Source organism: Andrena cerasifolii, chromosome 2 (assembly GCF_050908995.1).
Source record: "Andrena cerasifolii isolate SP2316 chromosome 2, iyAndCera1_principal, whole genome shotgun sequence".
NCBI lineage: Eukaryota > Metazoa > Arthropoda > Insecta > Hymenoptera > Andrenidae > Andrena > Andrena cerasifolii.
Window position 1 is genome coordinate 328,299 of NC_135119.1, and position 12,220 is coordinate 340,518.

The 12,220-nt window shown below is 39.8% G+C and overlaps 1 protein-coding gene across 5 annotated transcripts in view; it reads left to right on the top strand.

Moving 5' to 3' along the window:
- Positions 1 to 12,220, top strand: part of Oatp33ea (Organic anion transporting polypeptide 33Ea) — a 132,424-nt gene that overhangs the window by 94,677 nt on the left and 25,527 nt on the right. For all 5 annotated transcript variants that reach the window (XM_076830278.1, XM_076830274.1, XM_076830273.1 and 2 more), the window contains exons 5-6: positions 2,530 to 2,800; positions 2,968 to 3,163. In XM_076830278.1, coding sequence (XP_076686393.1) covers positions 2,530 to 2,800; positions 2,968 to 3,163 — 467 coding nt within the window. The remainder of the gene's footprint in view (positions 1 to 2,529; positions 2,801 to 2,967; positions 3,164 to 12,220) is intronic.

Sequence of the window (12,220 nt, forward strand, 5' to 3'; positions counted from 1 at the left end):
GTTACGAATCGTCGACAACCTCGCGTCCTCGCGCTCTTCTGGAACGGTCCAGTAAAATCTACTACTAAACCTACTACGGACTGGTCGATTACTCTGATCGGGAACCAGACACACAAGTAGGGTTAGATTTACTGGCTAACCGTGGGGACTTTAATTAGTGCTTGTCTTTTCGCTGCCGAAAGCCTAAACAGACACACTGTGCCGACTCTTACGTTGACGTACGCCCGCCGCCAGCCCCGTTCGTCGGGTTTATAATGAGTGCGTACTCTACACGTGACGACCTGTGAGTTTGTTCAGACCAACGCGAAACATTTCCTCTGCAGCTGCTCATAAGCCGCCACGTATAGTAAACTGCCGCGAATCCATCGCGGCGAAATATTCGCTGCCGCCCCGAATAATCACGTTGGTTTAGGGGAACCTTAATGTAGAACTCGGTATCATAGATATAATCGGTGGCGCAAACGAAATGTTGTAGTCATCCAAAATGGAAAAACTAAGGTTTATTTTCTTTATTATGTTTGTCGCTATGGTTGGAACCACAGAGGCCCCCTGAGAATAAAAGTTTGCAGAGTGACAGCATTTGGTAAAAATGTTCAATTTTTGCTGATAATATTAGATGTTTTCATTCTGTAAAATTAATTTTATACCAGATAAAACCTCGTCCGAGGTTACATACACTATTTCTACGGCTGTGGATTTGATGTCCTCTTTACATATAAGACGTTCTGAGACCTAGTAATACTGTCGGTAAAATGTCGACCCAATCTTGCATGCCACCCAGTGGTCCAAAATCCCCATATCAAGGGAAAAATATGATAACATCAATGTGAAATCTTCAAATTATACAAAAATTGATATCCCTGTTTTTTTTAGGTCGCTGATTACAAATCTAAAGTCAAAATTGCTGAACACAAAATGGCTAATTCAAAGTGAAAAAATAATTCTCAATCAAAAAGTTCATCATTTTCTATGACAAAGTATTAATCTACTGATGTCGAAAAACTATTAGTTTAGGAGATATTTGTATGTCAATATTAATGATTAAATTAAAATATCTCCTAAACTAATAGTTTTTCGACATAAGTAGGTTAATACTTTGTCATAGAAAATGATGAACTGAATCCACTGATGTATTAAAAAATATATGATTCTGTTTAACAAAACATCGGTGATCTTCACACATATGTCCTCTATGGGTCCACATACAAAAAACTAATTACATCAAATTACATATGGCCTCCTAGGAACCATTCAACGTGTATCTAAAACATTTTTTGATATGAAAAACGAAAACAACATACTCCAAATGCTGATAAAAGTTATAGAAAAAATGCTCCCGACACCAAAGCCGCAGGTTTCCGTAGCTGAAACCTGTTTGGTTATGTGCTCAAAGGTATAATGCACCACTAGTATTAAGTCTTACGTTGACAGTAGCTGTCGCGAAAATTATGTCTAATTCAACTTCGGTTCTATTGTTAAAAATATATCTTTGTTCAACTTGTGTCCTACTCAAATCAACCAGGGTGTCATTAACTTAATTCATGTATTTGTTCAGTATGAACATAATCAAATTACAAAATTGCGTTTTTCTTTTTAATTTGCAGATACTTTAAATTCTACATGAAAGATAGTGCGTTTGTAACTCAAAATTGCAGGTGTTCTGTTGCCCAATTTTAATATTATAATTTCCTTACAAATTAATGGTATTTACAGAAAATTCTTGATGGTTCTGGTGCTTCAACTATCTTACTATGGAATTGTATTGAATAATTTTGTGTACTTAGCATTCAAAAAATTAGTTTTTTCCTCTATTCAAACCACTGTGCGGCGCCGAGGCTTCCTGCGTTACCTCGGTATCGCACAGTTTCTTTCCCTAGTCACCGTCCATACTCTTTGTGAGTGTGTGGAGCGTCATTTTGCGCTTCCGTTCCCTTTTCCGAAACACGTCGGGGTCCGTGTAAACAATTACAAAATTTGAGGTACTCGTAGCTGTCCTTACTTTCAGAATCGCTTTCCATGCGTCTCTCTGAAAACAAGTGAACCTTGTGCGCAGCTTGGGTACGCGCTCGCATCGTGGCGCTGTCGCTACGCGCTGAAGTTGGCCTTCTATGTAGTGGTTGCTACAAATTTTAGTGGAACAAGTGAGGAGTGTGATCGCGCTTGTCCGCAGTCACGTGGTTAATGGCGAAATATTACGCTAAAAAAGATACATGAATTTATTTTTATAAAATTTTGAATACATTTCTACCTATATATATGTATAAAGGTATATGATTATATGCATTAAAGAAGAACTTATAAATATTTCAGTGCCATTGGTAATTTCGACATTAGCGCAACGTAGCGGTATTAAGATTAAACTCTCCATGTTTAGTATTCTAAGTATTCTGAATAATGATAATTTTCAACTCAACTAACGCTACTTACAGCTAATTACATTTTTTTTGTATAGGTATTTTTGTACTTGACATATTATTTTTATTCTTGTTTCATTTTAGTGTTTAATGATATTTTTTGTGCATTTTCTAGGATGGTAATATACCACTGAAATTACATCTGAACGCGCAAGAGCAATATATAAAACCGATGGAACCGAGGAAATCGCTCGAGACCGAATACATACCAACTATTCGCGAATTTCCAGCAGCTATGAAGCGGTTGCTCACAAACTGGCTGTTAACATTCAACAATCTAAGCGGGGTCTTCTACATATTAGGTGCATCGGCTTACATAACATTTTTGGCTAAATACCTCGAGGTTCAATATAGCCTGTCCGCTGCTGGTGGTACAGTGATTGCAGGTGAGTTCTTCGTAAAAATAAGTGTGCTTGTTTTACAAATACTTTTATTAGAGAAAATTAACTTGTGAAATTATCTAAGTATCACATGGAAATATAGTAGAAGAATGAAAAAATGGTTAATTAGAAGAAAAATATACTAGATTTTTATGTCTTACATTATTTTCAAGGTCCAATCTCGCTGGTTGGTATGGTACTAGGATTTCTGTTTTCCGGGCTGATTATTAGCAAATTCAAGCCAGGTCCTCGACCACTCCTCGCGTGGAATGTGTTCGTCGGCGTTTGTTTTGTCGCTGGTCAGATACTCTTCATATTCCTTGGTTGCTCTCATGTAGGCATCAAGGGCCTCGATTTAGAAACTATGCAGTGAGTACGTTTTCTTTCATGCTAAAGCTTTAAGTTTATGACGCTTTAAGAGGGTAGTGGACTATTAGATACCTAAAATCGTTAGTTTCTGTGACGCTACATCACTTTGATACCAAATAATAGTTATAGCCGTGCTTTTCAGAATCTATTGTGGGCACGTTTGCGAGTAATTACCAAAAGAAATCGTCGGGATGTATAAAATTGTCGAAGTTATAAATCGTTGAAAATAGCCTTGTATGGCGTGCCGTAGAGTAGAAATTTGCCGATGAATTTGGACAAAAATTGTGGAAGTTACACACGCATAAATGTTTTCCCCACATCTTTACGGAAAAAAATCGTCTTTAATCAGTTAAAATCTTCCACACACGTCCAATGTTAATGCCAGAATTCCACTCTATAGAGGAAGGTATTCTACACGCCCCGTAAATATTTCAAGTGAAAATATTCATTGCTTCAATAGTTCTAATGTACACCGTGTCTGAAAACGGTGTTTCGCGGGAAACGGCTTCAAAGTTAGCTCCACTATGCTAATACCATTCTGCGTGGCCGTTACACGACGGTGCACTCAATTACGTTCGCTGCTATAACTTCTGCAATTATTTGAATTTCTTCATGAACTTTTGTTTATAATATTCATAAAAGATAAGACTTTTAGAATCAGTAAAAAAAATAATCGATTTTTTAAAGCTGAAATAGTCCACTACCCCTTTAAGATGAGTATATCATAAATTTACTTTTTATACCCACAAATTGCATTTATTAGTTGTTCCGCCTTACGGAACAAAAGCGTGTTCAGAGTAAAGCATAAATTCGTTTGCCATTTACAACAGGTAATTACTTGTTTTCTAAACTTGCCAGATTTTCAAAAAGGCAGTCGAAACCGTACTGTCATGAAGGATTTAAACTCTGAGCTCTGAGCTCATCCGCACACGGGATACCGGGATACGGGATGTATGTATAGATATATACATACATATCGCTGCGTGTCGGCAGAGTGGTGCACGGACTGCAAGCCAGGGACTGTAACCCGCCCGGAGCGAGTTACTAGTAACATAAGACAGTCTAGTGTAGACAGCCACTTAAGGAGGTACTCTGGTCATCTGGCCGAGAAATTGAGCAGGGCACAAGTAGATGAATATTATGTAAAAAGGTTTGCACGATTATATTTGTTATTTATTCAGTAAAAAATTCATAAAGATTGCTCATTTTTTTCGGCCGGATGACCAGAGTACCTTAAGTGGCTGTCTAAACCAGACTGTGTTATGGTACTAGTAACCCGCTCCGGGCGGGTTACAATCCCTGGTGCAAGTAATTCTTGGCCACCAATCGCACTCACACAGTGAAATAGCGAACCAAAGTCAACTGTCCAAATTCGCCTGTATGAACTTCGAAGATTTGTATTTTTTAATCATTTTCGAAACTAGAAAAATTAGGAGTACTTAGCCCTCCCTAACTTCATATGAACTACAATTTATTTCAATATCATGAAAATCCGAGACATGGAGGATTTGAGAAAAGTATCTCATCTGCTTCTATCATCCACGCTGAGCGCAATGCACTCCAAACTTCCTTCGATGGGTGGAAGAAAACCGACAACGGTCGGCTCAGGCCGTGTGCCTTCGTCGGCATTCGCGAGTCGGGCCGCATGCGTCGAGTCACCACGAATGACACGTCTACACTAGCATATGCGTTCACGCTCACCCTTTCTGACGTAGAAGCATGCGGGACCCTGGCTACCGTTTCACCCGTCCACATCAGAATATTCGTGCGCGTTCAGCCTTGCTCAACGTAAACCCCTTCAGGTCTGAATCCGCCCTTAGAAGAAGATACTCTTTGCTTCACGATCAGCGTTTGGGCCGCATCATTTTCTTGTTCAAACATTCTTTCTCGTTGCGGGCGTCACTTGAGAATTGAAATAGCAACTATCATCCTTTTTGGCCAGCGTTTAGACTGTATCATGCAGCCTTTTTTGGTCAACGTTTGGATCTGTGGAGGTCGTTGAGTGTAGTAGGTAAGGTAGAGGATCAGAAAGGAGAGGAGTGCGTTTCGTCACGAGTATGCTACAGTACTCGTCAGTAAGGCTACCTAGCACACCCTGCCTCAGACGCTGGGATGTTAGGGGCTTGGCGAAACGGGTATATATACGGAAGTGAGGATGAGTGAGGACCTGCGAGAGGGAGTCGAGTTGAGTGGCCCTCTGGCGGAGACATGCGGCCACGTCGCTCGAGACATCGCGCCACGACAACTCAAATCAGTCATTACGATGTTTGTTCGGAACCACTAACTGTACCAATCTTCAAACAGTCACTCAGAATTAATTTAGCGAGAGACAACTCACTATTCTACGCGCACCACGAAGGTTATTTGAGGCTATTAGCGCAATAGTGGCGTAACCCACAATCTTGGGTGAATTAACATTTCAGCATAAACCATTTCTTATACAGCAAAATTTTAATTCTATAATGTCCTGGGCAAAAACCCTACAAAAACATACACAAAATGAGAGCACAAAAACGTGTTTTTGCACTGAACACTTTGTTGATTTACGTCGCAAAATACTGGCCTGTGTAGCAGTGGTCATTATTTTACATACTAATAATATACATCTTAGCAATTATATTTTGCAAAGAATCACACCTATATACCTAAAAGCAGAAATTTTAAGCAACGTCTTTAAAACATCAATAATTTAATTAGCTGTTATCTCAAAACAAAAGTTTTGGGGTTACGCCACAATTGCGCTGATAGCCTCAAGTGGACTTTACAACCCCAAGAGAAATGAAAAGACAGCCCATGTGTTAGTCGTATCGTGCCGAACATCCACGTCACATACATTAGTGGAAATATAATTTTTGATGATAAAAATGATATAGCTAGCATGAACGTTTTGTTATTAAGGAAAATTTGAATCTTGTAATATATGAGCTTTCAAATGCCAAACTTATAACTGAAAAAATAAATGATAGTTATACAAAGCGTCGCGTCGTTGGATCGGTAGTAATCTGGTCAAAATTATGGATATCAAATTTAACAGCTTTGTTTTTTTGTATGTTATTTTAAGTAATGAAATCAAATTCAACACACCAATTTTATTATCAGCAAATAAATATTTGTATTAAATACATGTATGTAGACTTAGAGGGTGTCATGACCAGATAACGAGTTTTAATGATACGAGAAAATGGTTGAAGAAAAAGTTGTAAGGTTTAGGGAGGTCTTTATTACGGTCCGAATAGCAATTATGGCGTCGTCATATTTCAAGGTCATTGTTGTCTTTTTACACGAAACCGTTTTTAATTGCACCTTGGTGTATTAGATCTCGAGACAAATTTAACGGTGTACCAAGTATACATTACCTAAATAAGTGAATAAAGGGATTTGAATTCTTTGGAACAATAATTTATTCATCTTGAGAAATAACGATAAAATACTTTTTCATGTGATTTTTAATTAATTATACTCTAACTTACGCTATCATTCGTTTAAGCGTTTGCAACATTCAAATCGTGTTTATTAATGCTATAATAAGTAGGGTTGACAGGGGGCAATTGTAACAGGGGGGGGGGCGATTGTAACACGATAAATATCTCAAAACATATGATGGATATTAACACAAATTTTGGATATATGATGAAGAATGACATTTCGAATATACACATCCATATCCTAGCAGTATACAGGGTGTCCCAAAAATGTCGGAGTTCCTCGAAAGGGGTGAATCACGGGGTGATTTGAAACAACTTTATCCTTAGCGAAAGTATTATCCGAAGCTTCGTTAACGAGATATTAACAAAAAAAAACGACCAATTAGAGCGCGCGCCTTCCGCCCGAGCTCCCACGGTAGCGTTGGCAACTCGGTAGGCGGCTGCGCTTGTACTACAAACGTACGAAAAAGCAAGTCGGCATGCGTCGAAGGAAACCACGTTACACAGTCTTTTTATAGCTGAATCTTAAATAATAATGGTTTGAAGTGAGAGGACAATAAATACATAATTTTCATTTTCAAATAAGGCATACACGAAAAGGTAATGTAACAGAAAATGTACGACAAGTAATCGTAATTTGTTATTGAGGTAAAAATCCGTAGGTTAATAACGGCCAAAATAATTAAATTAAAAAAATAATATTAGGTGTATGAATAAATTCTTTCCGTCCAGATTTACATAATCAGTACAAAGCTACCGAATTTCTATCGCGGTGATATTTGTAAGCTGCCAGAGAAATGGCAAAAGGTAATTAACAATAATGGAAATTATTTCGATGATTGAGTTGTTTTCATATTTTTTAAATCAAACTGTTATTATACCCTAAAATCGAACAGAATTTATATTTACACCTAATAATCACCAATAAAATAAATAAAACTCACTCTTTCGGACATTCCGTTTCTTCCATTCCTTCCTTTTCGGAAACCTGTGTCACTGAGTCACTGTACTGATCCTGGTCATCGGTGGACGAAAAGATTTATGGTAGGGTTGCGCCCAGTGCTCAGCTGATCGCAGGTATACGACACCACCCGCAGGTAAGGGATGCAACGTCAATTACGTCTGGGTTAATGTACCGAATATTCACTTTACCGCACGGCTACTAACACTGATCACTTAATTTATTTTTCATGGAACATGTTCCTACGTTATAAAAATTGGTGGCCCCGAAAGGGACCGATTACTGTTAATTGAGCAGTTGCTCTATGTGGCCACCCTCAGCGTCTATGCACACCTCAGCACGTACAATCACCTGTCTTTGGACGGTCTGCAATGTTTGTGGCATTATGTTTGCCACTGCAACGTGAATTCGCACGACTATATCTTCCAGTGTATCCATTGGCTGACGGTACACCTCATCCTGAAATGATTGTTGTACAACAAATACAAAACGTAAGTAAAAAAGAATACCTATAAAAAAAGTAACAGCAATAATGAAATTACCTTCAGGTAGCCCCAGAAGAAAAAGTCCAGCGGGGTCGTATCCGATGTACGCTTTGCTGCATCATTGACTCCGTTGAGAATAATCTTGACACCAAACGCCGAATCGTACCTTCGCTTGGGGTTTGGATGTGCGGGTATTCCCGTGCAAACGCTCGCACGGTAGCACTTGCGTCCCCGTCGTTCCGGGCGTACACCCAGAACATCGCGTAATATTCATGAGCGGTGAACATTTCTGGGACGAGGTTGCTAGCTGGCTGACAAGATTTTTTCCAAGTAACTTCCTCTACACCCAAGTAGTTCCTCTCGTTCCATTATGAGTTAACTCCCACCAGGACAAGAGGCTTCAGGTAAAAAGAAGCCGGCACATTTTCGAAACACACGTGCTTTGCAGAAGTGCAACGAACGAAACATGCTACACCTTCAAAAAAGCCCGCGCTCCGTCCTTTTACTGCCAATGTACCCATTGCTTCGAAATAGACAGCAGACACCACGTGTTTCGGTTCGAAAGGGTCGGAAGAGGAGAGAAACAAGAATTCTTCGAGTTGCTATAAAGAAGAAAAGCCGTACCATTCCTGTTCCGTTTTCCGATACCTTGAGTTCACGTCTGCTAGGAGGCGGAACCAGCTAAACCATAAATTACCCAAAAGTGTAGGAAATTGTTCTCTACCGCCGACTCGCGGGACAATACGGTCATAAACCGCGACCCTGGCGAAATACTTTGGCCCATCAGCCTGATTAATTTTAAATAAGCCTCGCCGAGAGACACATGAAGAAAGGGGGTAACTCGCTGACTGCGCGTAGTCCCGCCTGCTTCGTCCTTGCTTCAAATTAAAGACAGATCCCTTATCTCTCGAGTATAAGCACGCGCTCGAATTTCAAAACAAAAGCATGCGTCGACGTATCCCGTGCGAGAGAAGATGGGCCTCGGGGAGGAGATATTGCTGTAAAGGCACTTCAAGACTCTACTCTTCAAGACAGTGGCCGTTTGAGAGGGATGCAGGGCAGATTGGTTAGATTAAGGCCAATCAGACTTCAAGCCCACCTTTTCTCGCACGGAATACGTCAACGCGTGCTTTTGTTTTGAAATTCTAGCGCGTGTTTATACTGGTGGGCCTTGGGGGGGAGACATGGCTGTGAAGAAGGCCTCTTCAAAACAGTGGCCGTTTCGGAGGGATGCAGGGCAGATTTGTTAGGTTACGACCAGGTCACGATAATTAAGTGATCAGTGTTAGTGGCCGTGCAGTGAAGTGAATATTCGGTACATTAATTCGGACGCACTTGACGCTGCAACCCTTACCTTCGGGTGGTGTCGTATATCTGCGATCAGCTGAGCATTGGGCGCTACCCTACCATAAATCTATTCGTCCATCAATGACCAGGATCTATACAGTGACCTACTTAGTGGCACAAGTTTCCGAAAAGGAAGGAACGGAATGTCCGAAAGGACGAGTTTCATTTAATTTCTTGGCGATTATTAGTTGTAGAAATATATTCTGTTCGATTTTAGGGTACAATAACAGTTTGATTTAAAATATATGAAAACAACTCAATCGCCGAAATAATTTCCATTATTGTTAATTACCTTTTGCAATTTTTCTGGCAGTTTACAAATATCACCGCGATAGAAATGCGGTAGCTTTGTACTGATTATGTAAATCTGGACGGAAAAAATGTATTCATACACCTAATATTATTTTTTAAATTTAGTTATTTTGGCCGTTATTAAACTACGTATTTTTATCTGAATAACGAATTGCAATCACTTGTCGTACATTTTCTGTTACATTACTTTTCATTTGTTCCTTATTTGAAAAGGAAATTTACGTATTTCTTGTCCTCTCACTTCAAACAATTATTATTTAAGATTCTGCTTTATAAAAAAACTGTGTAACGCGGTTTCCTTTGATGCATGCCGACTTGCTTGATCATACGTTCGTAGTACAAGCGCAGCCGCCTACCGAGTTGCCAACGCTACCGTGGGAGCGAGTCAGGCAAGCGGTGTGGTGAGAGAATACCCCTCACGAAACTCACCGGCGAATATATCTGAACACGACCTTAGTCAGAATTCAATTCTCTGTCTAATTGTGGAATAAAATGTTGGGCATTCGATTGAAGAAATTGTGGTGGGCGAGAACGCACTTGGACCAGGCGAGGTCTCGAGCGAAACAAGCGACAGTGTTCGGTAGGTTTCTAGTAGGAACCTCTCTTCCGTCTAGCGCACAGTGGGGAAATTTTGCGATTTTATGGCCAAAAACACAAAAATAAATTTTTGAATTTGACAGAATAAATGCAAATGTCAATTGAAGAACTAATTCATATTGATGCTCATGCATCAAATGCCTCCAATTTGACTGTTAAATGTTTTAATACAAAGCTCGTGTAAGCTTTCAATTATTCATGTTCATGTGAGATTAAAACGATCGCAAAGAATTAATCTAGATTTTTTAGTTACTTCAAACATTTATATTGTATTATCTAAAGTTCCGAAAGTAATTTGAAGGCACGGATTCAATTCCTGATGGTGCGTAAGATATTTTTTTGTCCTCAAAATAATTATGTTTCGGTTTTTAATACGCAATTTATACAATTTTTAAAGTAGTGTTTTAGAAATAACCTTTTCATATAAGAATCAATTTACATTACATAAAATACTTATAAACCCCATAATATCCTGCAATGATTTTCATTCCTATCTTGCGTTGAACTATTTTGATTCTATAAATGCAATTATTAATTGCTAATAGTTGCTAATCTTGTAATTATATGCATTTTTTTAAACACGATCAAGTGTGTCTTGTATAACATACGACATGACTGTGACCGAGACTGGTTTACACATTATACATTACAAACCTTTTTATTCTTTTTTAAACGATTTTATTCAGCTTCGATCCTCTGTTTGATTGTTTGTATTAATAGATTTCATGTTATTTTACAAGTAATATCAAGTGGTTACGCAGTAGATGTTAAAAAATTTCAAATGTATGATGTAGAAACGACAAAATTATTTGATGCATTATATCCTTGGTACATAATGCCTACTATAACCGTGGGTTACCGGTGGGACGGTGGAGGAACCAGCTCAAGCCGGTTGTCCAGAGTCGCCGATCGAATGACTGTACGCCGAGGTAAGGTAGAGTACGATAATTTATTCGTGTCTAAAGCTATGTACAGATTATCCCGGCCAGGTCTATGCTGGCACACAATGTGAAAGCGGCTTATTCTAAACTATCGCGAGTCACGGTGTGGATCGCGGCGCGTGTCGCGGTTGGTATTGCGATGCGGGCGCCGCGTGTACCGTGATCGTCGGTAGCGGTTCAGCGAAGTGGGAGGCCGAAAGACGATTTGACCGTTCGATGTCCTGGCGGGCCAACCCTGCCACTGGACCCTGGTCGGAGAGCTTGGGGCCCGTTCACCCCGTGGGCACAATCCGCGGGTGAGACGGAGGCTGGTTGTAGGGACGCTCTCGAGAACAGAAGGGAATCGGTTCGGGTGATCGATGGCGGGTAACGAGCATCCAGAGGATAGCTCACGCTGTCCTTCTGGGAGCCGCGGAGGAGGAGAGTTCAAAAAGTCGCAGAAACTCAGCCTGTCGACACACGAGAACTGGTGCTTACACGAGGGCTTGGTCTTTCACAAGAACTGGTGTCGGCCAGGGATCCGAACCGCCGCGTAACCCTAATTCTTACCCGGTTAACCAAGGAAGGTTTCTGTAACCCCTACTAACCGCGAGAGAACGGTTCTTAAATTCTAGAAAGAACCGAAGTAACCGGGTTAACCCGCTACGAGCGGGTTACTACTAAAATAAGACAGTCTAGCCTAGACTAGACAGTCATTTACAGCAAGTCAGTGATATGTGAATCTACAGGCAATACATATTCAGATTAAATGAATACACAATGTTTAAAATATACGAGTATATAATCCATGCAGGATCGATTAATTGTAGAGGGTTGTTAGAAACGGAATTTATACTTTATTTCTTAAACTTCAAGAATTACTCAACATCAATATCTTTTAGCATAGATATCTTCTACAGCCGTGTACGCGTTTCGCCTTATAGCTTCTATTTTCTAGCATTCGAATATTTTCGACACCTAAACCTTAGACAATAGGCAAAGCTTCCGTC